The following is a 27,554-nucleotide window of genomic DNA, read 5'->3' as shown; positions in this document are numbered from 1 at the left end:
GGGCTTGCAGCATCTTCCTTGCACATAGATGGCTTTTGGTGGCCATTAGTTTGAAGTGGTTTGTCAAGTAGACCTGTTTTTCTGGAGTGAGGAATGCCATCTGGTAAGTTGTGTTCAAGCTTGCTCCTAGGAATACAATCTTTTGCCTGGGCACCAGTTGTGATTTCTTTTCATTTGATTGTGTACCCCAGTGAAGTTAGGAGTCTATGCCAGCTGCTGAAGTAGCAATTCCTGACTCTGCCCGATTCAGGCAATCGTCCAAATAGGAGTAAATCTGATTTCTCTGGCTGCAGTACGCAATGGCTGGAGCCAAGCACTTTGTGAATACTCTGGGCGCAGTAGAGAAGCCAAAGGGAAGTGCAGAGAACAGATTGTGCATAGAGCCTGCCCTGAAATGTAGATATTTCCTGCAAGACTCCCTTATGGAGATGTGCAAAAATCTAGGGTGACTAACCAGGCATCCTTGGCTAGCATAGGAAGGAGCTGTTGCAGTGTAAGCATTTTGAATTTTGGGACCACCAGAAAGGTGTTAAGAATTGAAAGATCCAGGATAGGGTGCCAAGAGCTCTTTTCAGGGCACCAAGAACAGTCTGGAGTAAAAATCCTGTCCCCTTTGTTCTACTGGAACAGGTAGAATAGCCCTGATATTGAGAAGGGAAAGTGCTCGTTTTTGAGCCTCTGCCCACTGGTTTGGAGGAAGGTTTGCCAACCCACTTGGGGTTGGCAGTGAGTGAAGTAGAATCTGTATCCCTGGGATACTTTTGAACCCATTGGTCCTGAGTAATGGACATCCAGTTTTTTTGCAAGAAGGGTAAGTTTTCCTCCTAGGGGTAAAAGTACTTTACTATGGCTGGGAAGGACGACTGAAGTGTCATTATGAACTTTTTCCATAGGGGGGTGGCTTACTACTCCCCGTTTTTAGGGTGGGAGCACTCCATTGTTTAGATCTCTGCATACCCCAAATTTTTTTTTTTTTTTTTTTTTTTTTTTTTTTTAAGAACTTCTGCTCTTGTGCCAAACAATTGAGCATCTAGTAATTTTGCTTTGACATGGTCTGGCAAGAATTGTTCCTTCAGTCAAGCATGCCTTCTCAGTAAAGACCCAGTGACAGCAGCCTTGCAAGATGCTTCGAAGGCATCAAACCCATACTGCAAAGTATGTTTACTGACTTGGTTTGCAGAATGCATCAACTCTTGTAAATCTTTACTTTTTATAAAATCTGGAAGTAACATTTTAGTTCCATATGCTGCTGGTACTTCAAAATGTGAAACTGGCAATTCAAAGCCCTGATGGTAAGAGTTGCAGAGGTATATACCTTCTTACCGCATCTGTCTAAAGCTCTAGAATTGCTGTCCAAAGGGGTAGGGTTTTTTGCTGTAGTAGCCTTAATGCCTCGAGGTCCCTGTGAAATTGTCTCTGTATCCGCAGTAGGATTCTTGGAGAAATTTGAGTCAGGTACTTTGTAGTAACAGTCAGGTTTTCTAGGAGCTGGTGGCAAGGTGTCAGGAGTAGGACTGGATTCCATGAAGACATCCACAATATCCAGGACAGAGGCCTGTGCTGAAAAAAAGTCTAAAAATTAGGAGTCTTTTTGGACCGAGGATAGTCTTGGCATTCCCAGCAGAAATGCTCTTAAGGTAGGCAAGGTTTCACCAAATGAAAAATCCTCTGGAGGGGAGGCAGAGGGAATGGAATCGGGGTATGCCCTGGTAATGAGAGGGATCAGAGTCATCGGACTCATTGTCTGTAGAATCAGAAGGAAATTCCATTCTTTGTTTTTAGCAGAAAAAGGCTGGTTTCCTCCAATTAGAGGAATAAGGTAAACCATTTTAAGCATTTGTTTGTGGCATGTGAGCTTGAGCATGCGCTTTGGAAGTCTGTTTTCTAGGCATAGTGCAAACTTTGGGCCGGAGAAACTCAGTAGTTTTAGTCAAAAACGAAGTTGGTTTAATACGAACATTGGAAGGTCAGAATACACCCTGAGAAGCTGGTGCCTGCACAGCAGCTCTGGACCCATCCAAGGTAGAGACATCTGCAGGTTCCATAGTCTAAGCATCTTGCAGCATACCAGACCCAGAATGGGTATCAGAGGCCTGCAAATCTGTAGAAGCGGGCATCAGGGGCTGTGAAGGCACCACAGAGTATCAATGGACTAGCGACTAGCTTAACAGAAGCTTTGGTAGTTTTGGACCTATATGGTCTTTATCCTAAAGGTTTTTTTGGAAGATCAGTAGTCTGATGGCTTATCGAAGCCATTTGGAATACAGAGAACGAGAGTGAAATAATTTAGCGACAGATAGCCAGACAAAGAATAGTTCAGGCATTAAAAAGGCACAAAACCGGCAGTGTGGGAATTCGTGGCCTAGGCCTAAACAGGTGTCGCAGTAAGAATGAAAATCTGTGATGCTTTCCACAGGCAAGACGATGGACATCGGTTAGAGCAAGAAAAAAAGGATCCCCAATGAAGTACTTAGTTTTAGAAGACTTCAGGTTTGAAACTTAACGAAATTTCAGGTAGTGGCTGACCGGCACTTAGAACTGTTTTGGGCTCCTTTGTGGCAAGAAAGACTAATGTAATGGCGTCTGTTGCATTTTATACCCTCCTCCCCCCCCCCCCCGACAACCTGATGTCATGGAACAGGCATCAGAGACAGAAATCCCAAGACTCTGGTATTTGGGCCAACTGAGGGCTACCTGCAGGCAGATAACCCAAGTGTGATGACTGCAACAGTGAAACATTAACAGAATCTCTGGAACCCCGGTTTTGTGGACCACCTCTGCTCCAAAAGGGGAATCTTCTATTGGAGTCACCCCTCTGCCTGTAGGGGAGAACTCTGCACGTGCATCACGGAAACAGCCCTGTGATTTCCTGTGCCACATTTTCCCACGCCTGTGATTTCTGGCGTAGGATTGTTGAGGAGTGGAGTGTCAGACACAAATGGCAGATAGGGTCTTGCCATCCTGTTCACACCTTTCCAGTGTATATTTCACTTTAGGGCCAAACAAAGAAGCGGCCTCGATGGGGATGCTCATGAAAGAAGCCTTAAAGGAGACCACAAAGTCACATCTGGTAACTATACCCACACCAGTCACTCTAGCCACTCCTTTCGTTGCACAAGAAAAAGACACAAGGAAAAACTGAAAATTGACTCTAGGGTGGCTATTGGAGAACCACATTGTCATGGGCCTAGTCAGAAACTGCTCCTGCCAAGGTTTCAGAGAGCTGGTTGATCAGATCCCTCTGAAGCCTGGTAGTGTGCCAAATAGTTCAAAGACCTTGCAGTGAAGGTCGAAGCAAACACATGCTTCCCTAGTCCATCACCAGTGACTCTTTGCTGGGCAGATGGACAGCTTGGTTCTCTTCTGCCTAATCCTTCTTAGTTGCAGCCGCCAACACCATAGCATCTACCGAAGACCTCGTGACCAATGTGGGTGCTCAGCTGGGGGAGATATGCAGTCTACTTGGTATCACTTCAAGGGTGTCCGGAGCCTTCCATGCGTGGACAATGAGTGCATCGGCCAGCAGGGTGACCCAGGAGGTAGGGTGCTGGGCACGAAAGGCCTACGGCTTCCTCAGAGAAAGGCTTAGAGGACTTAGTCACCCTTATGTCCAAGGATCTAGAGGATGTCAAAGGACACCTCCGAGGATGACCATGGGGACCCTTCCCGGTCATCAAAATCCGTATCTTCAGTCGACTCCTCAGTGGAGTCAATGTGCTTCCTCTTGCATGAAGCTTTGTGGAGTATTTCCTCAGTGGGAGGTTCTGGGGAAGACTCCAAAGAGGGGGTCTCCTGAGGAGGATAAACCCCGAGGCCCTTGTGCCCAGTGTCTGGTGGTTGTGGCTTGTAACAAAGGGGGAGGGGGAGGGAGAGGGAGGACTCCCACATGTGGGGTTTGCCATGGCTTGGAAGGCTAGCCCACCCAAGAGCAAGACAACCTCGGAACCACCCCACCCAGACGAGCAAACCCCCAGATCAGGAGTCTCGAGGACTGAACTGAGGGAGGATTCCTGGAGGGTGCCATAGAGGAAAAATCTGCGTGGAACCAGGAATGCCCTCCCCCATGGCACAACCACTGGACTGAGAACAGCCAGATGCCCAGTGCACAGAGGGCCAGAAGGACTACTCCGGTTCCAAAGTGAGATCCACTATTTGGGTCTGAGGAAGGGAAGCTGCTTTCGGGGCAATAGGCTTCAATACTTTGGTGGAAGTCGAAGGAGGAGTGTATGTTGGAGTTTGAGACAATATACATTCACCTGAAGGAGGGAACGTGGACTCTGGGTGAGACCTCTGGCCACAACCAACTGGTAAACAAGCCGCAACACATATTGCTCAGAGGCGCTCCTGGTTGACCTGAGGGCGATTCTGGCCTTTCTAGAAAAGACTATTTGCTACCAATGGTAGCAAGGAAGAATACTTGGTCCTTGCTAATTCGAGAGGTGCAGAGCCCTGAACAGAGGACGTTGGCACCGAAGAAAAAAAGTGTGGAAGTAGTCTGCACCAACATCAGTGCCATAGAAGTTGAAGGTGTCTGTAAAGGCAAAAGTCTGCCCCGATGGGTATGGTGCCAAAGTGTTTGCACCCGTAACAAGGACCGTGCTGAGAATGACTGCACTGAACCCGTAACAAGGACCGTGCTGAGAAGGACTGCACTGAACATACTGACTGAAAATTTCTGCACCATGGAGGACAGTATACTCTGAGCTGAAGGGGATTGTACCAACGGTGACAAAGGGGACTGTACCTGCATGGACGGTGCTGGTAAGGGCTGCGACAGAACTGTCAGAGCCATAATGGTCTGCACAGGGAACTCCCATGCCAGTGTTAAGGAAGACATGGCTGCAGCCAGAATCATTTGGGGCGGTGCAGAGCCTGGAGCTGACAGGGTCACAGGTGGCAGTGACCAAGCAGTAATAAATTTCACCTTCTTATGAGTAGACTCCCTATGATCTCCAGAGGGAGAAGGAAGTGACCTCGAAGAGTAAGACCGCCTCTTACAGGGTTTAACAGAAGGGGGTGAACTCTCAAACCCAGAAATAGCCACACACAAAGGAGATTTAAGACCTTTCAATATTAATTTATTCTCTCTCTCATTAAGAGTCCTGGTACAAAAACTTCTACAAATCCCACACGGGGGATCCGCAGTAAGGTGAGACAGAAGACAAGTCATGGCGATCGGAAAGTCGTAACTTACAGCTACAATCCTTGCACTGCTTAAAAACCTGCGCTACCTTCTCATATCAAACATGTGGAGAACAGTACCGAAGAGGAAAGGATACCCAAAGGATTACTAATGATGGCAATGAATTACCTTAAAGGTAAAGGGAAATAGAGTAGGAAAATCAAAGTAGAAATTGTCTGAAAAACTTTTAAAGAACAATGTATAAAACTTTCAAAAAACACTTTGCTGTACAGCCGTGTCTAGCCACTCTCTAGCAATGTGGCAAATGAGATCCGAGATAACAGGGAGCACAGCATTCTGGGCAGGACCTTGGCTTGAGGTTTTGGCTGATGAGAGCTCGATATATGACCGGCTCAGTTCTGAAGATGGAACTGAACCTATCAGTAAGGAATGAACGAAGATTAGATGGTTACTTTCCAAAACATAATTCAGGCCTCAGGCTGTCATGGGTGCCCTGAGAGGTCTGATATTTGAAACCCCTCTGAGGAATTGTTTAATCAAAAGGATGAGAACAGGGGCTGGTCTGCATCAAAATGAGGCGAAATGGCTGAGGCGTGGATTTTAACAGAAGAGAATGAGAGGCCACTATCATGCAACTCCACTAGATAGCCCAGGATAAGATAGGTGGTGAGGAACTGGCCCCTCTGGACTGGCTCCAGGAGCAGAATCTTTTCCATTTCTCTCTGCAAGATGCTCTGGTGCTGGGACTTCTGGCCTCTGTGATGTCTAGGACCTGTTTGCTCAACAGGTGCCCCTTGCTTGCCTTTACAGTATTTCGCCAAGCTGACAGTTTGTCTGCAAGTCTGGGTGCAGCATCCCCCCCTGCTGAGGTCTGATCAGGGGAAGCTGCCTGGGAGGCTGTGATGTCAGGCTGGAGCAATGAGGATGGCCTTTGGTCCTTCCCTTATCCTGATCAGTACCTTGGGAATAAGAGGCAGAGGGAATGCGTACACGGACAAAGTTCCAGGGGAATGTGAAGGCATCCACCTTCCATGCTATGTGTGGATACTCCCTAGTACAGAATTTCTTTAGCTGGTGGTTGAGTTTCGAAGCAAAGATCCACCTCTGGATTTCCCTACTCTAGTGACGTGCAAAAAGATGGAGCTGCCATTAGTTGGGGTCCAGTAAGTTTCTGCTTAAGTGGTCCGCCAGGGTGTTGATCCCTGGTAGGTATTGGGCTATTAGGGGTAATTCCATGGAAGAGGTAGTCAGCCAGAGGTTCATGGCTAGCCTGCACAGAGGGCAAGATTGGGTCCCTCCCAGTTTGTTGATGTCTCACATTACTGTGGTGTTATCTGTTTTGATAAGGAGAACCCCTGGCCTGAGATGGGGTTTAAAGACTGTCAGAACCTTTTGTACTGCCATCATTTCCTTCTGGTTCATGTGCAAGGGAAGGTGCTGGGCATACCAGAGACCTTGGGTGCACCTGCCTGCTAGGAGAGTGCCTCAAACAATGTCTGAGGGGTCAGTGGTGGTCTGCCTGGTAAGGCAGAGGATGAAGGGAAGGCACCTGCCCACCAGAGAAACTCTGCCCTTATACAGGGGACACAGCGACACACGCTGAGTGCTGACACCAAAGGTTCTTTAGATACCACAAGTTCTCATGTGAAGCCTGGCCAGAGGAATTAGGATGCAAGATGTCACATACCACAAGGTTTGCAGGAACTTCCTCACTGTGAGGAGCTTCTGGAAGCTAACTGGGTAAAGTAGAGGCAGGAATCTCTGCTTTTCTGGGGATAGCAACACCATTTGGGAGGCTGTGTCCAGCAGTGCACCCAAGAAAGTGCTCTCCTGGGAGTTTGCTTTGATTTCTTCTCATTGATGGTGAACCCTAAGGAAGTTAGAAGGGTTTTGACAAAGCTGAGGTCCTGGAGCAGTTTTACTTTGCACTCTGCCTGAATGAGGTAGTCATACAGATAAGGGTAAATTTGTACATTTCTCTTTCTGCAAAATGCTATGGACATCTCAGATTTATAGATCCAACTCCTAAGCTCCCCCTCTACCCATAATGCCCCAGCTAGCCTCAAGTTTGCAGTCTTCTTCCTACTCTTAGGATCCACAAGATCACTCCAGAAGACCACAGGAAGGGAGGAGGGTGCAAAATTGAAAGGGAAAAAAATATAGTTATGGTGAGTACATAACTAATCAGACGTCCTTTTCATACTCTCAAAGTATGGGATAGAGTCCCCCAGCTACATGGATCTTGGTTGGGCCTCATGGAAGGATATTCTGGAAAACTGAACCAAAAGCAGCTCTACTTCTAGAAGTAGAATCTAAAAGGAAGTTCTAGACCAAAATGCAGAAGTGGCCATGGATCTAGTTGAATGAGCCTTAGGAGGCTTTGACAGGGAAAGGCCTTGCCAAGTATACACAAGAGAAATCAGTAATCCATTTTGCCAAGGTAATTTTAGAAACTGGTGATCCCAGTTTTCAGCAAGAAACTGGTCAGTTTTCTTAAGTATTTTGTCCTGTGTAGATAAAGCGTAGTGGTCTATGTACATCTAAAAGACGGTAGAGGTACTCTCCCTCATTTGAAAATATTAAGGCTAGCAGATTGTTTAGTTTATATTCAATTCAAATGCTACTTTTGATAAGGATGGGTTGGTTTGTAAAGCAACAGTCTTTGCAAAAAAAAAATACATGTTAAGGGATTTGAGAGAGCCTGGCTGAAGTAAATTACTAGAAATGCTGTTTTACAAAGCTTTGAACAACTTTTCCTCCTGAATGAAAATTTGATGTGGCTGCCAAATGATTATTTTTCAGGAAGGTGCTAGCTTCTCCAGAGGCGAAGAACTACAGAACTTGACAGGAGCAGTACAAGAAACAATTTAAGGGCCCAAGTTCAAGTTTCCATTTACTCTTCTAGAAGCTTTGAGAAGAAAGAAGCACATCCAACAGGGGAAGAAAGCTTGGGTTGTCTAGCTAACAAAGGACCTGGAGAAAGTCACAGTAGGAGACATGTAATATTGGAATGTTTCATCCCCTGAAGGAAGAAAAGCGATCTGGACTGGGGTCCTGTATCCATGGGAGATAAAGATAAGACCAAAGAAGGGAACCACACTGAGGCCAGACCGGGGGGGGGGGGGCAATGAGGATAACAGAGCTCCTTGGTATGAGATTTCTGATAAGACTAATGGGGATGGGCATAAAGGAGACCAGAGGGCCAAAAGTTTACTAAAGCATCTCTTTGGGCCTCCCAAATACCTGTTGTACTTTTTGAGAGAAGCAAAAAGATCACAGCAAGGTTGTCTTCAAAAAGTCTTCACCATTCATGGAGATGCCACTTAAAAATGGACCTGCTGAATTTGTCCACTAGTATGTTGTATTTCCCTCCCTGGAATGTGCATTGCCAATAGAAAGTGGTTGGAGGAGATTGCCCACTGCCACACAGCTTTGACAGAGGGGGCAAGATCTGGTTCCCCTTGTTGATCATACCAGACATGGTTTGAATAGTGATATTCCCCACAAACACATCTGGGAAGGCCTGCATCACCAACAGGACTTTCATCTCTAGGACTTTGTGCAAATTGGTCTCTTGGGGGAACCATATGCCTTGGACAGTCCAAGGCAAGAAGTGCCCCCCACCCCAATTGGGAGGAGTGTGGTCACCATGGCCACTGGAGATAAAGGACGGCCTAGGTAAAAGTAATCTGAATCCAGTGAAGATTTCTGCATACCAGAGTAAGTTTGATTGGGAAGGATATTGTATAAACCACTGAACAGAGTGTCCATTGAAGAACATGCATATAGAAACATGCCATAGAAACAGAATGACAGCCGCTATTGAACCTAGAGCCTGAAGGATAAGTCTGGCTGGAAAAGCAGGATGAACAAGGATTTGCTGTATCTGGAACTTATTGCATCTATGTGATGGGCAGGCAGAGCAGCAATCTGACTTACTGTTTTCAACTGGGCACCGATTACAACCAGTATAGAGCCTGGAGTTTGTTTGGATTTGAAGGTAGAGTGCAACACCTAGTGTGACAAAGTTGCAGAAAAGTTCCTGGACTGTTGCAAATAATCTGTTTGTGGCAGTGAGGAGCCAGTCTAAATATGGAAAATGAATCCCTGCAGACTCAGGCGAGCTGCTACCACTGCCACACACTTTTTTAAACACCCTGGGGGCTTTGGTGAGACCAAATTGCAGATCTCAGCATGAATACTGACTGGCTCCCAACCAAGTGTTCACCTTGATGTGATATGTGCTCAAGTGATGTTGAGGGTGCATACCATCATCATTGGGCAAAAAGGGCAGAATGGACAGAACCTTAACCATTTATAACTTTACCCTCTTCACAAATTGGTCTCGGGTCTCAGTCTTCTTTGGGGCTAAAGACGCTTTAGTAAAGTTCAGAATCCTCTTTGGTCTGGTGGGATGATTTCTGTCCAATTCTGTCCAGTTTCTGAATCTCTCAAGCCGCAACTTCTTTCAGACTGGGTGGGACATTGGGAAGTTTTTTTGTTGGAGGAATTTGGAAAATGTTATGAAGTAATCTGGATATTTTTAGCACCCATGAAACTTAAGCCTAGGTGTCTGGGTGAAAGGATAGGCATCCTCAGTCTGCCTCCAGAGGAGAGGCATCTGGCAACCCTTCAAGGAGTGCTGAAAGGGTCTATCTGTAAAGCAACCTCAAACCTTGGTTTTGCAAGCCTCCTCAGCCATGGCATCTTCCAATCTGAACTACCCCCTCTGCCCCTGAAGGAATTGTCCCCACACAAGACCTGGGAAGAACCCTGGGATTTACAGACTCACATTTTCTTGCTCCTTTGGATGCCAGCAGAGATTGAATGGTAGAAAAGCAAATCCCTACTGCAGACAGTCTTTCCTTCCTGTCCACTGCAGGAGAGAGCGTCTAACAGGAGGGCCAAACAAGAATGTACAATCAAAAGGAGTATTTATGAAAGAGGACCAGGAAGGACAAACTTGGCTGCATTCAGGCATGTCTCAATATGGAAACATTTGAACTGGCAGCCCATGATGTACCCTCTGCAGCATGGGATATTAACCTCATGGATGCATTGGAAATGAAGTAGCCAGTTGTGAACTGCATTTTTTATAGTCCTCCACATACAGGACCCCAAGGAGGGATTTGGAGAGTTCCTTAGTCAAGTCCCACTGCAGCCTTGTAAAGTGCACTAAATTCAGGGAACTGAAGGCCAAGGATGCTGAAGTAAAATATGCACTTTCCAAATCTGTCCAACACCCTCAAATATTAAGGGGCTGACAGAGGTCTGCTAACTCTTTATGGCTACTCTACAACCATAGCATTAACATTAACTCCTTTGCTCTAATGGGGTCTGTCTTTCAGTTGTGCTTTTTTTGTCTGTATGTTGCGGTATTACAATTAAAGACATGAGTAAAAGTATTTGCTCCACAGAGTAAGGTTCCTTCCATGCCTGGGAAGAGACTAGGTTGATGGGGAGTCACAAGATGTAGACAGGGGAAAACCAAAAGATTCCAGAAATACAGACTCCTCTGGGTAGGGATTATCTGAAGGGCATCCACCTTTCTGCTAGAGACTCTAGAATATCTCCAAATTAGGTTATCTGGGAGAGATCTGCAACTCTTCCCCTACGAAGACCGTATCCTCTGCAAGAGATTCCATAAAGGATATGTGCCTCATGCTCTGGTAAGTAATCTGAAGAGGGAAGTTTTTATATTTTGTTATACTACAACACAATACAATGTATACAACACAATATATAAATTATAAAATTATATACAAAAATATATACAAGTCTGGTTGCTTCCTCTGCCATAATTAAGACAAGAGAAAAAAAAAAGAAAAAAAACTTTAGTATAGTAAAATTTGGTAGCAAGTACTCTAATGAAGGGTAGGAAAAGAAAAAAAGAGGACTGGTACAATAGTATGCAACAAGAGTACCAAAAAGGAGGTTAGAAAGGGCCAACGCACAGAAATGACCTGAAAACTCAGGGGAAGGATAGTACAAAATTTAGTACACCTGTTTGTAAATACCTAATCAAGGGAAAGGCTCCTGAGACAGGATCAGAGTTGGAGATGGCGTCAAATGAGATTTGTGGTACTGTAGGCTAGCTGGGGCATTATGGGTAGAGGAAGGAGCTCCAGAGTTGGATCTGTAAGTTTGAGACATGCAATAGAGTTGGATCTGTAACCCATAGATTGATAAAGAAAAAGGACAGATTGCTCTAGAAATGCCCAGTTGGACTCCTCTCTATTAAAGCATATGACAAGGTCTCAAAGGCATATTTGGGCAGTCTAATTGTATGAAGTCCCAGAAACAGTAGAATTACTGCAGGCCATGTACAAGTACTCAATGACTCAAGGACAGTGTCCAGACTTGCAGGAAGCTTCCCAGTTGGAGTAGATGGTTATCAGGGCTCAGCTCTGAACCCATTCCCAGTTTGCTCGGGAGATGGACTACATTAAAACAGGTTAGAGGGGTCAATACAAAGCTGTACGCAGAATGGGGTCTTCCAGGCATACTCTGAACAGAGGTTCTCTGCAAATTATGGAGACTAGAATGTGAAACTAAAAGCAAATGGGCTTAACAAGACAGTGGCCATGGCAGCCAAAAAGGAGAAAAATCTGAAGATTAAAGATGGTAAATAATAGAAAAGGTGAATGGCTTCAGGTATATGAGGTGTAGTTAAGGAAGTGCAAATAGGAAGGTCAAACCTACAATCAGGAGGTGCTGCTACCAACTGCCATGTCAGGGGTAGTGCGACAGAAAAATGGCAGTCTAGTAGGGAGCAGAACAGTGGTGGTATATGCTTCTGTATTGCACAAACCTTGACACGAGGCATGGTAACCAAGGAAGCTTCAGGTGATTATTCCAGAGACAGATAGGATACATACTATGGGAGAAAGACAGACTAGAGAGAAGCCAAGCAGTTTAAGGATATCAGATTATAGTGCTTTGGTCACATATGCAGAAAATATTTTGTAGAAACAAGAATAAAGTGACATGGAGATCCAACCAAGAGAATAACTCAAAACATGCAGGCATGTCTGTCAAAGGAGAGTGGCGACAAGTAATGGGGGAAGGCTGAACAAACATCTCAACCTTTTGTTCAAATGGGACAAAAGGGGAGCAATGACCAATACCTAAAAAACTGTAAAGATGTTCGCATTAGTAAAACTTTAGACAAGATTTTAAAGATCTGCCTCTTAAAATTAACAGGCCATTTTAGCTGTAGATACTTGCAGCAAGTGACAATACAAGGGGAGAATTGCTGGATAAATACAATTCACCCAGACTATGGAGTCCTCCTTTTACACAGATTGTGACTTACCTTGTGGAACAGGTACATTTAGATTGCTTTGCTGCTGCTCCAGTCAACAAAATTATCTTTCATCAGTACTTCATCTATGGCAGGCACAAAAGAAACTAGGGCAATGGCCCCAAGTAGCTCTGAAGTCTCACACAAGACAGGTAATTAAACATTACCCTGCCTGTAGAATGCCTTCCTTTTTAGGAGTGACATATCCGATGCAGAAAATTGGTCCAACCTTCCTACAAAATATATAATGCACTCAAGTACACAAAAATATTACTGAGCTCTGCATAAAGCCAAACACCAGGCTACATATGGCATACCAGTGGACCATGTAACAAACTGGACAAGTCTAAAAAGGTACAGTGGATTTTATCAAAGCAGGTAGGTTTCTGGTCTACAGTGCGACTACAGGCGACAAGTCATAGGTTTGAATCTTGTTTCCTCCTCGGTCTACAGCAATTCGTGTTCATTACAAAGTGTGAATCAATGAATGTGCAACATTTGACAGGTCAAAGTTTGCTAGAGTGTACTGAACTATTTTAGGGTTGGCTTAATGGGTAAATTAGGGGGTTTGATTTGTACCTTTGAAGGGGAAATTAGCTAGGCTTAGGTTTAGCTGCCCTTGCAGGCAAGTTTAATACTCATCTGGTTAAAAGGTCCATCTCAGGATGGAAAGTGAGTTTTGATTCTGACCTCTGGTTACATTAGCTAGGCTTTTAATCTGCAGTTTCAGTGGGGTGGGTCTAGCATAATTATTAAAGTCCATCTATGAATCTATGCCACCTTTACACAAGTAACATGCAGATGACCCAAAGGGGCAGATATACACCCGATCTACAGGAGTAGGAGTGCAGAGCTCTTAAGTCCAGCTGGAAAATTGGTCTTTTACAGCACTTTCTTGCAGTAAATACCAAACATTTATACTCAAAAAGGGTGTAAATTTCAAGAGATATTGATGCCCCATACAGGTGACATACAACTAATGTGACTAAATTTTCCCAGCAATTGCCTTGGATTACACTACAGCATTACAAGCCATCTTCAGACAGGTTGGATGGCCAAGATTCTCATATGCAGGTGCAAAACGTCAAACTTTGGATAATTTACCTTCTGGTGCATTTTGGGATTTCCCACTCAGTCGCAGAACTTTGGCATCTTCAATATCGTATCCATTCAGATTCACGGACCACACTTTATGATGTTCCTGGGTGAAAAAAGGAAATTGCAGTCTTAAGTCCGAGATCAATCTCCGATTCTTCCCTTACTCTACTCACACTGGCAGTATTTAACATTTCTGAAGTATGCTGTGGTAGTTGCAAGTTACACCTTTTATATATGAAGTGTTGATGCAGTGATAAAGGTACAAAAGGTCCAAGTGTAAATTGCATCAAGATGACCGGACAAAAGTGTCAAGGACCATCTGCTGAACAGACTGAAACTTTCACAAAACAGGACTACATTCCCCTTCATTAACAGATCTACGTTTGTCACAAAGTAGACTAAAAGTGGTATTTTTTCAAATACTACTGGACTAAATGCTTGGCAAACGGCAAAACACATGGCCATTTAATCACTTGCTTGTTACCTCCAGCACAACTGAGTTACAAGTCTTTCTTCCTATACACAAAGGCCTGATATGTAAATAAACTAAATAAGGCATAATCCAAAAAGCATTTCCCAAGATACAAATCCAAGTAAAACTGAGTAACATCTCAGAGCCACATACTGCTATGCACCACCATAGTGACCATATTGATGCAATGTTTCGCAATAAAGAATGCTTTGATGCTGTAGGCTTTTAAAATATGGAAATTTACACTGTAAAGTTTTGACCTAGGCTACTTTACATTTGGGCTACACCTCTGCAAGCAGTTCCAAGAGCAGTAGTAAAATTGCAGAGTTCTAACACATGCATTTTATAAAATTTGCAGGTCATCTGACCTTCACACAGAGTTGCACAATTTAAAATTTTATATTGAGTATAGTTACCATTGCTGAATTAGAACAGTTTGCCCACAGAATTTTTTTTAAAAGGAAACTGTACTTAAAATGTGACAAATCAAACTAAGTTTTGGTCAAATATCTCCTTAACATACAAAACTCTCATTAGAGACGTTTAGCCATCTTTAAAAAATGAAGGCATTCTAGGACAACAAATCCACTCCAGAAAAGAAAGCTGGCAGAGACTCTACAAGAAGTAAGGGACACTAAAGTCCCAATCCCTCTCTTCTGCCAATACCATATTTTAATAGTTTACAGAAAGTTCTACATTAGGCTTTGGAACACTTCAGTTTGTGACACTTCTGAAAATTTAAGCTGATTGACTATTGAGGGATGCAATAGTGTTTCTCATTCAAGTTAGTAACATTGCCCATATTTCAGGTTAGATTATACCAATGCTTTTCAGTCAAATCACTGAACTGTTGTCAGACAAGACTTTTCCAAGATTCTTTATGTACCAGAGTTTTACATCTTGTCCTTAAAAGCAAAAGTGGTCTAGGGAACCCACTTCTCCTGTCACTGGCATTAAATTTAAAAGCTGTGCCACTTAGTGGCAAAACTGCTAGCCATACCACTTGGTGCACCCTTTGTGAGATCACCCTGAAGCCTTTCATGGCAAACATAGTATGAAGAAAATGGCTATTCACCTTACATCAACTGATCGGCAAGATTCTGCAGCAAGTTACAGATTTTATTCTTACACTACTAAGATTCCCGTGGTTGGTTTGAATCTCAAGTGTACAAAAGGAGCACTGTGCAAGAGGTCTACACCAAGTCTAGTGAGGAAGGCCAAATGCTGGGCAAAATATAGCCAGAAGAAACAATCATGGAACACAATGAAGTATTAAATGCCCGAACGTCTTATGGAGCCAAAGGGCTGTGGCAACCAAATCTGGAAGGGCAAATCAAAGAACTAGAGACTTGCTAAGAGCAGACAACCAATGATCCAACCCCCCCCCCCCCAAGAACCAAGTGGTAATGGAGGCCCCTCAAGAACAAAGACAGAGAAACCCAAAAACAGCAAAACCATCTCAGAACCTCACTTCAAAAGCCACCACTACACAGAAGAGATTAATTTTTGCTGGAAGTTAATATTTGGAGGCAACTATTTTAGAAATGGAGACCTTTTTCTCAGAGTAAAAAAAGGTAAACAAAGGAATGGGGAGGCAGGCAAGAAAGCCTTCCTTGAAGCCCTGAAAGCTAAGAATAAAGAGTTGGAGATAAATGAATCACACAACTGGGTCCAACCAGAGTGGGAACCAAAATTCTAGCCCATCCTTAAAGCAGAAAAACATGAATACTCACTGTTTATCAATACAATGCAGATAAACTAGTTAAAAAATATAAAAGTAATCAGTTCAGATAATAGGACAATTACAAAAGTTTACCTTCTGATGCACAATATTTTCTAAAACAAGAGAGAAACCACTGTCGAATTTGGGGCAAATCCTGCCCTGCACCAAGAACCAAAGGGTGGAAACATACCCAAAGGGGACTGCAGCCATAAAAATAAGCATCTGGAATGACTGACCCTACAGCAACAGAACTATCAAGCTACAATGTAGCACTCAAAAACCATGTATGCTTGACCATTAAATAGAAGTTTAGTGGCTCAAAACTCCTCTCTAACCACAAGGTTGGAAAGACAAAGGACAAGATACTACCCCTGAAAGGATGGGAGACTGAGGAAAAGTTGAACCAATGAAGACTTTCCATGGGTTCAGTATACACCATTAGACAGGACCTCATTCCTGAGCTAGCACAAAAGGGTCCTGAACATTTAGATTCACTCAGTTCTCAAATACAACTTCAAAGGGGGAAAAATGCTGTACCACTCGGATTACATCAGTACAAGCAAACCAGGCTAAATTTGAACTAGGGACATGTGCAGGATGCTGACAAACCTGCACAATACTTTATCAATGCATGATGCAGAAATTCTAGCCTAAAAATAAGGCCCTGGGCAGAAGCTTAGCTGGATCCTGCAGGTGAATATGGTCTTTATTAGAATAAAAATGGGGAGAAATGGGAAACCCCCCCCCCCACACACACACACACAGGAAGCCTCAAGTCAGTGCAGTACCCTACAAGGCCATCTCCCCCCTTGCAAGCTTCGGCTATAGCAGTCAAATACCTTTACCACTCTGCTGACTCTGATCAGCCCACCATCCATCAGCTAAGCCTCACAAAATGCTTGCAACAAACCTCCAGTGGAAAAGCTAGGGAGACAGCAGCCTAGACATTAAAACTCCCACAAAATGGTGAAAGATTCCTAGGGAAGTGCAGTGTCAGACACCACAGCCATCTGTGCAACAAGACAAGATCACCCTCTAGGGTAACTGCTTAAACAACCCTTTGGCAATTTAGTCTAGATATGTTAGAGCTCAACCTCTGCAGAAAGGCAGTGTGGTAGTAAAGGAATGAAAAAGATGAGGTATCAGAAGTAGGTTAAATACCCAGATAGAAGCTAAAAGGGAAACTAGGACAACTTATCCACCTCCACTAAGGCTGGGGTCATACAGGAGAGGCAAGCTAAAAACAAAGGCAACTTCTACTTGTGCACAGCAGTCAGACATCAGTAAACTCTTGGGCTGGCAGTGAGGGAATATACTCAGGCTTTCAAGCACAGACTGCAACTGCTACTTGTACTGCAGTTAAGAGGAGACTTCTAGCTATAGATCACCCGGCCCATCTTTGTATGGAAGGAACCTCAAATGTTCAGAACATGAACTATGCAGTGCAGAATATCTTTGCTATAAAACTTAGACTTTCAGGAAGTGTGAAAAATACACAAGCAGCTATGGACAAAGTCAATAAGAGACCCTCCCTGCTTCCAGACTCAAAGGGCTTTGAGCTTTCTTGGTTTAGAATCCAAGCACAAGTGCAACTTGGACACCTGTAGTGGACAGTCAGCCCACAGTATAGTTGAGGAATACCCTTCTGCCTGCAAGACCAGGTATAACCTGAGATTTAATTGAGAGAGCTTCCCTTTTCTAAGGGGTTTTAAAAATGGCCCCAAAAACAAGTGCTTCTTATAGAACTTTAATATTTCCACAAAATGGCTGCAAGTGGGGTCCGACATCTGATGTTTTTTCTTAAAACCTCTTTTCCATAATCCATTTCAAGCCTGCTTAGTCTCTACATTAGTGTATTCCCATCTCATTGTCATATGAATGGGATTATGATAATTTTGTATACCTTCTGTAACAGGACTGCTGCTTACTTCTTGAATGAACCCAACGTGGATCTCTGAGCTTGTTTTACAGTATACCAAGGAGATCTATAGCTAAAAAAAGTGTAGCTGAATAGCAGGCCTTTGCTCAAAGTATCTTTTTGTAGTCCAAGATGGACAGCCCCACCCCCCCACCACACATCCCAAGGTGTAGAAACTGTCAGTACAGAAGGATCCTTGCCAGTTTTCATAAGTGACAGCTGCTACCAGAGAGACTTCAAAAAATCTGTTCTAGTACCTGCAGTGGAAACAGTTTCAGACCACTGGTTAAATGTTTTAGAAAAGTGCTTTATTTTCATTTGATTTACAATAAAATGTCAGATTTCCCTAATTTACAAGTCTACAAAAAATATGAACAATTTTCTATTCAACTTTTGAGGCCCAGATGTCTTGTGGCATTCTGCTTAGAGTGATTTGTTAACTCTAATCTGGATCCTTGGTAATACACTATACCCTGCAGTGGGAGTTTAGGGGGAGCACTCAACATTCTAGGAAATTCTGCAAATAATGCTACTTTTCTCCTTAAGGAGGTTCTGTAATTCTACAGCCAGTTACAAACTCCGTTCTTTACCTTTAGATTGTATCAGAGGTCTAGCAAGTTTTTAGCGTTTGTTCAACCGATTTGTTGAAAATCCAACCATTCAGCAAAACTGACTCCTTGGTAAGGACGCAAGTACTACTTGCGCTCTGGGCTCTGCAAGACTTGCAATCACTGTACTTCTGCAGGAAGCTGCACTCTTGAAGTGCACAACCATCAGTTAAACGAGGCATGCAGAAACCCATTCCTATTCCATTAACTGAACTTGGTCAGTAAGGAGGACTCCAGTATGAATCTTTTTGCACATGGTTTGAATCTTTCAAGCTTCGTTTTTCTACCATGTGATCTTGAGCAAGTCACTTAACCAAGTGACTGCTTTGGTGTTATTGGGAAATATGGGTTAGGCTCCCCATGGTATCCTGGACTGCATGCATAGCAACTTCGTAAGAACATAGTCCATCCCTGTATTCCTTTTCCCACTACAACTATCAGTATTTCTGCATTAGCTATGGTGGCTGTGGGTTAAGTATCTGAAGATATTCATAGCTTTTTACTGCCCTTAAATCTTGCAATGTTTTTCACAGTAATTTTAGTGATATGTTTAGTGTACAAAAACCATTTCCTTTCTGCAAAGTCTTCCTGCTCCATTCCATTCTTAGCTCACTTCCCCACAGCAGACTACCTTATTACATTAATGATGGTATTGTGGTTAAAGTATGCTAACATTTATCATGTGTGCACGTAGTCCTTGCATGGTTTCCACAGTTTACAGTATTGTAAACTCAAGTGGGGGGGGGGGGACTACTGTTACTCTACCCCTGGCAAACTACCCAACTATTGGATTATGAAACAGTTTTTATGCCCCATTACATGGCTTCTGATACATCTGAGCAGTCCTGCAAGTATTTTTTTGCCTCAGTTAGCACAAATTGACGACAATGTTGGTCACCGACTAAGATGGCTGCCCATATTTTAATGGAAGTGCATTCGCTACATTTTGCGAGAGCTTACTTCTACTTTCTTCATAAACATACATTTGTACTGAAAATGCTTGTTGTGGCAGTGCTAATGTTTGGGAATTAGTACAAGCACAGGCAATGAGACAAGAACATAGGTGTCAAACAAGAATGCTCCATTCACAATATGCAGCACTTCTGCATTTCCCCCTTATACAGTGTTAAGGAACAGCACAAATTCAAGAATGCAATAAAGGATCTTAAGGTTAATAAGCCAAGTAGTGAAAAAGTAGAATGTTTTGGTTTCCTGGTCTCATGTTTCACTCTGCTTTAGTTGAGCCACACTCTGCCTCACTTGTACTCAGGGCTAGATTGATTTTTATTGCATCAGCCTCAACCCCCAACCCACTTTCTACATGGGGCAGGGTGTCAGCAGTCTCAGTTAAATGCCACTCCCCTACCTCCTTCACTCATACCAGACTCATGTGTTCAGTCCATTCACCTTTTGCTGGATGCCCTCATTTACTCACTTTCTTCAACTCATTCTGCACATATACAGAAACCATGGTAATCTGTTCGGATTGATCTTTTGCTATTGTGCATACTGTATGTGGAGCAGAAAATAAGTGGCTTATTTAGGGTTTCAATAGCACATTTCAGACTAAAGCAAAAGTGGCAGGATCCATTTCATACATGTGAGCCCGAGTGTCAGCCCCATCACTTCCATTGTTTACTTACATTTGTTTGCTGGGAAAAGTCAGATTGGGAAATAAACACCTTTTCAATGATGTCCATGGAGAAAAAAAATCAATGGTAACAGTTATAATATACAAAAGACCCAAAGCAGAAGCACTTGTAGGTTTGTAACAAAGATTGAAACTTTGCATTAACTGCAATGTGCAATACATGTGCATTAGTGAGCCTTTGTACATTCCAACCACTAAAATGGTCTTTACAGATCTTTTTTAAATGGGAATTGCTCAAATGGGGAGGTAAAGTATAGTTGTATATGCCCACATTTCTATACATAGGTGTGAGCTCAACTTTTACTAACAGAATTTGGAACAAAGTAATAATATCAAAGGAAAAAGCAAAGGGCTTATTTTAAAAGTGTTAGTAAGTTCTCAGACTAATTTTTAGTTATTTTATGCTTAATGGGAAAATCAGACTGGACTGCACCCCATTTTCAGCAGAGGCCCAGGGAGAAAAGCTCCAGACAGAACATGACACCATTGTAGTGTATATACAAAGAGAGTAATATAGGAATATTATAGTAACTCAATGTAACAAGTATGAACAGTTACTCAGTTTTTATGCCAATACAAGTTAGATTGAGTAATATTTTGTAGTAACTTGAGAAAAACCACGACAAGTTTTCCAGTTACCAATAGAAAGATATGGACAAGGAATTGGCAAACATTTACAATTGTCATGCGGGAGGGGGAATAAGGGGACAAAATGGGCTAGGTTCTACTTGAGGGGAACAGAACAGTGAGAGGCAGTAGGAAATGTTACAACACTGGCAGGTAAATAAAGGAGTGAGATGAAACACCCTTAGATTTTTAAAGAGTAGGTAAAGAGATAGTACTTCGGACACATCTAACCTGTACTACATGAACACAGCCATGAATATCAGGAAACTTTTGCTACTTTGTATGCATTTAGGCAGTTGCCTGCAGTATTTGCTGATTTAACATGCAATAGTGATTTATTTGCAGAGCAAATAAATGGCTTTAGAAGGTTTAGGAGTGCTGGTGTTCTCAGGCTGGGAAATAAGTTTGTGGGCCATGGTTAACAGAGTGCAAGTTCTAAACTATGAATTTTTTTAAGGGTAGGCAGTGGTGTCATATGCCGAATTGGTTAAAAATTTTGCTATTTTGTTGAACATAACTTTATTTAGATCCGTTAAGATTGATAAGTACAGGGGAGGCAGAGGACTGCTGATATACAGGAGGCATAAAGGAGTGTTGACAAGAAGAGTTCTGGCTATAGTTACCCTAGTATTTTCTGCTAGAAATTGTTTCAGTAGTGTGCTCATTTTTTGTGTACTTTGAAATATGGGAGGTCAAAACTCGAGTTTATTATTGAAGGTGACTCCTAGTTCAGATTGTGGATCAGGAGATAGTTTTGTATAGTTATTAGCCGAGATCTAGGTTGATTTGTTATTCTGTTGGGGTAAAAGATTTTATTAGGGTTAAGTATGAGCTGCAAGTTAGTCAACCATGACTCAATTTGGGTAAAGGACTGTTGTGCAATATCCTGCAGTTGCTGCAAGTGTAGAATCATCCGCATATTGAATGGTGGTAGCACAGAGGTAATTAGTGAATATACTAAACAGCAGTGGACCAAGAATGGAGCCTTGTGGGACACCTAGTGTAGCTGGGAGTAAGGGAGACTTTTGAGCCATTTTACTGCCAGTCTGTGATCTGCTAGACAACTTTGGAACCATTTAAGGGCTGGGACACTGAAGTTTAGGTTAGAGGGTACACCACAATTTGTTATGGTAGACTATCAGAGGCCTTTGACATATCTAGAAAGACTGCAGATACTATTTTCCCTTCATTTCTAAATTGATTGGTGTTGATTTTTAGGAGGAATGGAAAAAACTGAGAATCAGGTGTTGCCCCTACAAACTAGGGACAGTTGAGGTCTGTAGACAACAGGATAGTTAAATTTCTGATTTTCCTTTCCTAATGGTTTTTCAAAAAGGGCACATAAAACATGTATGCTAAAGTAAACAGCTATATACATATCTCCCTCTCCCTCTCTCATACACACACACACAATCACACACTTAATGACAGGGGGATGGTAACTTGGACTGCAACAGTGAATACACTAACATCTGCATTTATGGTAAGTGTACACAACTATACTAGGTTTGTGTTTAACTGCTGCAGTCATTACATTTGGGTAGAATCCCAAAGTTATGGTTGGGAGGCTAGAGCTAAACAGCATTAGGTGTGGTTATAAGGTCCTGCAGTGGCAAAGCCTGCCCTGGACTTGAGTAGAGGCAAATGGCAATGCTTTGTAAAAGGTGTGAACAGAACTTGTAGCAGCCTCTAGAATGTCTTTGGTTGGTACTCCTGAGAAAGGCTGCTGAAGTAGCTGCAGCTCTGGTGGAATGAGACCCAATGCCCTTGGGCACTGGTTTACCATGGTGCAAGTAGCAGAAACGGATGCAGTGGCTTATCCACTTTGAAATTGGCTGCTTTGAAATAGCCTTTCCTTCTGATCCTGCAGCATATGACACTAGTAATTGCTCAGTTTCTCTTAGAGCTTTAGTCCTGCTCAAGTAGAATCTAAGCTGCCTGTATACGTCCAAGGAATGCAGAAATCTCTCCCCCTTGTTCTGCAGATTTGGATAACTTGGCAGATGAATTGTTTGGTTAAGAGCCACACTGGAAACCACCTTGGGCATAAAAGTAGGATTTGTTCTCAGACACCTTGTCTGGGTAAAATGATAAAAGGCTCTACAGCCATGAGGGCCTGTAGCTTTGAAACTCTTCTTGCTAAAGTAATTGCTAGTAGCAGAGCTGTTTTCCATAAGAACTTCATATCAGTGGTAGCAGCTGGTTCAAATGGAGGCAGGGTGAGCTTTTCCAACACATAATTGAGCTCCCATGCAAGTAATGGTGCTCTTCTAGGAAGCCTTAAATTTTTGGCTCCAAGATACTGCTTTAGTAAAGCATGAGAAAAGATTGGTGGCTCTGTATTGTAATGAGCCGAAATGGCAGAGGCATGGATTTTGATTGATGAGAAAGATGAGCCTTTGTCAAGCATCTCAGTTAAGTATTGTAATATCTTAGGAATATTTGGTTCTGCTGCATCAATTCCTTGTGCTCAATTCCAAAAACAAATCTCTTCCATTTGTCAGCATAAGATTTTCTAGTACTAGGCCTTCTGGCTTCCAAAATGACATCACAGTTTTACTGAGAGGTGTTTGTATGACTACATGATTAGCCATGCTGCCAGGTTTAGAGTCTGCAGTTGATTGTGCAGGATCAGATTGTTTTGCTGGGACAGTAGTTGTGGTCTTTGAGGAAAGGTTCAAGCGGGGTATCGAGACAAGTTCCTTAGGATTGGGTACTAGTATTTGTGGGGCCAGTCCAGGGCAATTAATATCATCTTTGGCTTCTCGTCTGATTTAGGACCTTGGGTAGAAGAGGCATGGTGTAAATTGATAGGTTTTTCCAAATGAAGGATAGGGTGTCCACTTTCCATGTGCATCTGGGATATGTCCTTGTGCAGAATCTTTTCAATTGATAATTTTGAAGAGGCAAATAGATCCATGTCTAGGCTCCATTTCTCTGTTATCTTGCTGAAGACTTGTGGATTTAGTTTCCACTCGTGAGGATCCATACGTTTTCTGCTTAAATTGTCTGCCAGAGTGTTTTGTTTTCCTGGCAGGAATTGAGCATGAAGATTTGGTAGGTCAAAGCTGTGTCAGTGCCATGGCTAATCTGCAAAGGGGGTACGAGTGTGTGCCCCCTTGCTTGTTTATATACCACATGACTGTGGTGTTGTCTGCCTTTATCAGTAGTTGTCCTGGATGAAGTCCTTGAAGGCTGTTAGGGCATTTTGAACAGCTAGCATATCTTTCTGGTTGATATGTAGAAGCATTTGTTTTGGTGTCTATATGCCCTGAATGGATCTTCCTGCCATGTGGGCCCACCAGGCATAATCTGATGCAGCTAAGGTTTGGCTGGCAGGGGGTAGAGTGAAGGTCTGTCCCATGTTTTGGCGACATGCCTTTGCCCACCATAGAAACTCCTGTTGCAGGCAGGGAATGAGAGGAATCATTGTTTCCACACTGTGTGAATGTTGACTCAAACTTTAGGTACCATTGAAGTTTCCTCATATGCAGTCAGTGGGATTCAGGATGCCATGAAGACCAGAACCTGCAGAATTTGTCTTGCAGAAGACTGGGTTTTTGTTGCCATCAGTTTGAAGTAAGTAGTCAGTTGCCTTTGCTGGTCTGGTGTGAGGTAAGCCATCTGGGCATCTGTATTCAAGCTTGCACCCAGGAAGGTTATCTTTCAGTTGTGTTTTTTCATTTACTGTGTACCCTAGGCATGTTAGAAGCCTTTTCACAAATGCCAGGTGTTGAAGCGTGTCCTTGTTCTCTGCTTGAATGAGACAGTCGTCCAAGTAAGGATATATTTGTATACTTGTCTGCAAAATGCAATTACTGGTGCCAGGCACTTTGTAAAGACGCTAGGTGCAGTAGATAAGCCAAAGGGCAGTGCAGAGAATTGGTAATGCATTAAGCCAGCCTTGAAATGGAGGCATCTTCTGCACGATTGCCTTATTATTGGGACATGCAGGTATGCCTCTTAGGTCTAAAGTCACCCGCCAAGCATTCTTGCACAACATGGGCAAAAGCTGCTGCAAAGTCAGCATTTTGAATTTTGGAATGTCCAGGTATGTCTTCAATAAATTGAAGAATCCAGTATTGGCCGCCAGGCCTTGTCCTTTCTGGGTACCAAGAACAGTCTTGAGTAAAAACTTTCCTTTTTCCTGTTCTGGTACTGTCTGAATGGCCCCCATATCCATGAGGGACGTAACCTGTTTGTGCCTCTGCCCATTGATTTTTTGGCAGATCTGGCCAACCATTTGCCATTGGCAGTGTGTGGAAATGGAATCTAACCCTGTGATATGATGTTTAGCACCCACTTGTCCTGGGTTATTAACTGCCAATTTTGAGCAAAAAGTGCTAATTTTCCCCCTATGGCTGCTGCCAAAAGATAAGTGCTTGGTGTAGGCAGAGGGAAGTCATTGGGATTGCTTTCTGTAGGTTTACACTTCATCTCCTCTAGATTTGGAGGAGAAAGCGCCCCACTGCTCCAGATTTGGAGGTGGAAGCGCCCCACTGCTTTGACCTGTACGAGTCTTGCGCCTGGTATCTGGAACCCTTAGGGCGTCTGGATTTGCCCCAGTTTGCATAGACTTAGCTTAGTCTTCCATTTTCTTTAAAACCATCATGCTGTAAAGGTGCATCTAGCAATTTAGCTTTAACATGATCAGGCAAAATTTGTTCCTTTAACCAGGCATGCCTCCTAAATCACAGATCCAGTAACTGCGGCCCTGCAGGAGCCCTCTAAGGAATCAAAACCACATTGCGAAGTATGCTTTCCATCTTGTTTAGCTGCATGCAATAATTCATGCAATTCTTTATTTTCTGCACATTCTGTAATGATCATTTTCCGTTTCAGCAATCCCTTAACATGTGGTGGGTACTTAAGCATATGAAATTGACAGTTTAAGGCCCTGATTGCCAAGGCTGCAGATGTCCCCCCCCCATCTGTCCAGTGCCCTTGAATCTGTCAGAGGGGTAGAATTTTTTGCTGTTGAAGCCTCAACTCCCTTTGGACCCTGTGAAATAGTTTCAGGACCAGCAGCAGGGTTTCTAAAAAACTTGAGTCAGGGACCCTGCAATATCTGTCAGGCTTACTGGGAGCCGGAGGCAAGGAGTCATGGTTCAAGCTGGACTAACATCATTCACAATGTCTAAATCAGGGGGAATGGCTAAAGGCCTGTGCTGAGGGAGAAGGAAATCCCTGAGCCTCTTGATTCTGAGAAGTCTAGACTCCCAGTGAAAATGCTCCCTCAAAGTATGCAAGGTTTCTCCAAATGAATAATCCTCAGGAGGAGATGCAGATGGAATAGGTTCCTCAGCATCAGAATCCTCAGAGAGGTATAGATAAATTCCTGATCAGAAGAAATAGAAACCTGATCTGAAGATTCATAATCAGTGTCTTACTTAGGCCTCTTATCTGGAGGGGATGGGTACCCCTGATCAAGGTAATAAGGTCTTCAGCCATTTTGATAATCTGTTTTTTTTTTTAGGCATAGAGGCCTGTGCATGTGGCTCGCGAGTAGTTTTTTTTTAATTTTCGAAGTTGCTTTCGTCTTTGGTTTTGCAGCAGTCCAATATACAAATGTTGAGGTTTGAATACACCCTCAGAAGCCAGTGCCTGCTCAGTGGCTCCAGACCCATCAGAGGGAGATAAAATCTGTTGGTCCAATACCTTTAGTATCTTGTGGCGTGCCAGACTCCACATGGCTGTTAGTAGAGGCCTGCGACTCAAAGGTAGCAGGGGCTGCGGAAGCACCAGCAAACTCGCAACTGGCTTAGAAGCTTCGTAGTCCGTTTTGGATCTAGACTCAGTCCTTTTTGTGTTTATGTACTTCGGTAGTCTGATTGCCATCAGATGACATTTCTGGGTAGATGAATCTGTTTCCAAAATACTTGGATGCAAAAATATACAGACGCTTAATAGGGCATTGGTTAAATCTAGCACATAACAGCCAGCCAGGCACATTGTGATCAGGGCCTAGGCAAGGAATACAGTATAAATGGAAATCCTTATGGGGTATTTGCTTCCCACAAGTAATACAATTAACTTTCTGACATCGGTATAAAGCAAGAAAAAAAAAAAAAAAAAAAAAAACCCCCAACAGGGTACTTGACTAAGACTTCGGTTCTGAAACAGAAACATTTCAGTAGTTGGCCAACCACGGCGTCGGCGGCTGCATGTTTTATACCCCTGACCTGATGTCATGGAAGAGACCGCAACCGAAGGGAGACCACAATAAATCCCTTTAAATTTCCCACCTTTAATGTGACATATAACCTCGACAATTCAATTGAAACATCTGTTAGGGGAATAAATATAAACTTACAATAAGCTGGTTACACAAGTGTGCACACCTTTAAACTAATACTTTGAAGCACCTTTTGATTTAATTACAGCATTGTCTTCTTGGGTACACACCTGCCGTCAGTTAAGAGACTGATTAACCCCAAATAAAAAGTTAAGCCAAGCTGTCCTAGTAGGAGTTTCCTGACATTTACTCAGTTGCTTACTACAGCAAAAGCAATGGTTTGCAGAGAGCTTACAAAGCAAAGGGATCTCATTGTTGAAAGATTGGTCAGAAGGGTACAAAAAACCTTCCACAGCATGGATACACCATGGAACAGTGAAGACGGTCAAAAAGTGAAGAAAATGGGACAGGGACGTTGGAAAGAACTGGACTTTCCTCCAAATTTGATGAAGGCCAGACAAAAACTGGTCAGGGAGGCTGCTAAGAGACCTAAAACATTGAAGGAGCTGCAGGAAGTTCTGCCAAGTACTGGTTGTGTACTACATGTTGGCAATCTCCCATAGTCTCCATATGTCTGGGCTACAGGGTAGGATTGTAAAATAAACACCTTTTCTTACAGAATTATCCAGGCCTGGTTAAAATTTGCAAAATGCATAAAGTCTCCCAAAAGCATGTGAGAAAATTTGTTCTGGTCTGATAAGACCAAGGTTGAACTTTTTGGCCACAATTCCAAAAAGTACATTTGGCGCAAAAAATTCACCATGGAGATGTGTTCT

General features: G+C 43.1%; 1 protein-coding gene across 1 annotated transcript in view; it reads right to left on the bottom strand.

Annotated features, from left to right (window-relative positions):
• The window catches only part of CDC20 (cell division cycle 20), a 710,318-nt gene that overhangs the window by 584,348 nt on the left and 98,416 nt on the right, over positions 1-27,554 (bottom strand). Inside the window, exon 4 of the mRNA XM_044085408.1 lies at positions 13,551-13,647. Within this exon, the coding sequence (XP_043941343.1) occupies positions 13,551-13,647 (97 nt within the window). The remainder of the gene's footprint in view (positions 1-13,550; positions 13,648-27,554) is intronic.

The sequence above is a fragment of the Protopterus annectens genome, chromosome 10.part0, assembly GCF_019279795.1.
Source record: "Protopterus annectens isolate FY-2018-M chromosome 10.part0, PAN1.0, whole genome shotgun sequence".
Taxonomy (NCBI): domain Eukaryota; kingdom Metazoa; phylum Chordata; order Ceratodontiformes; family Protopteridae; genus Protopterus; species Protopterus annectens.
This window is presented reverse-complemented; position numbering and strand designations above follow the sequence as displayed.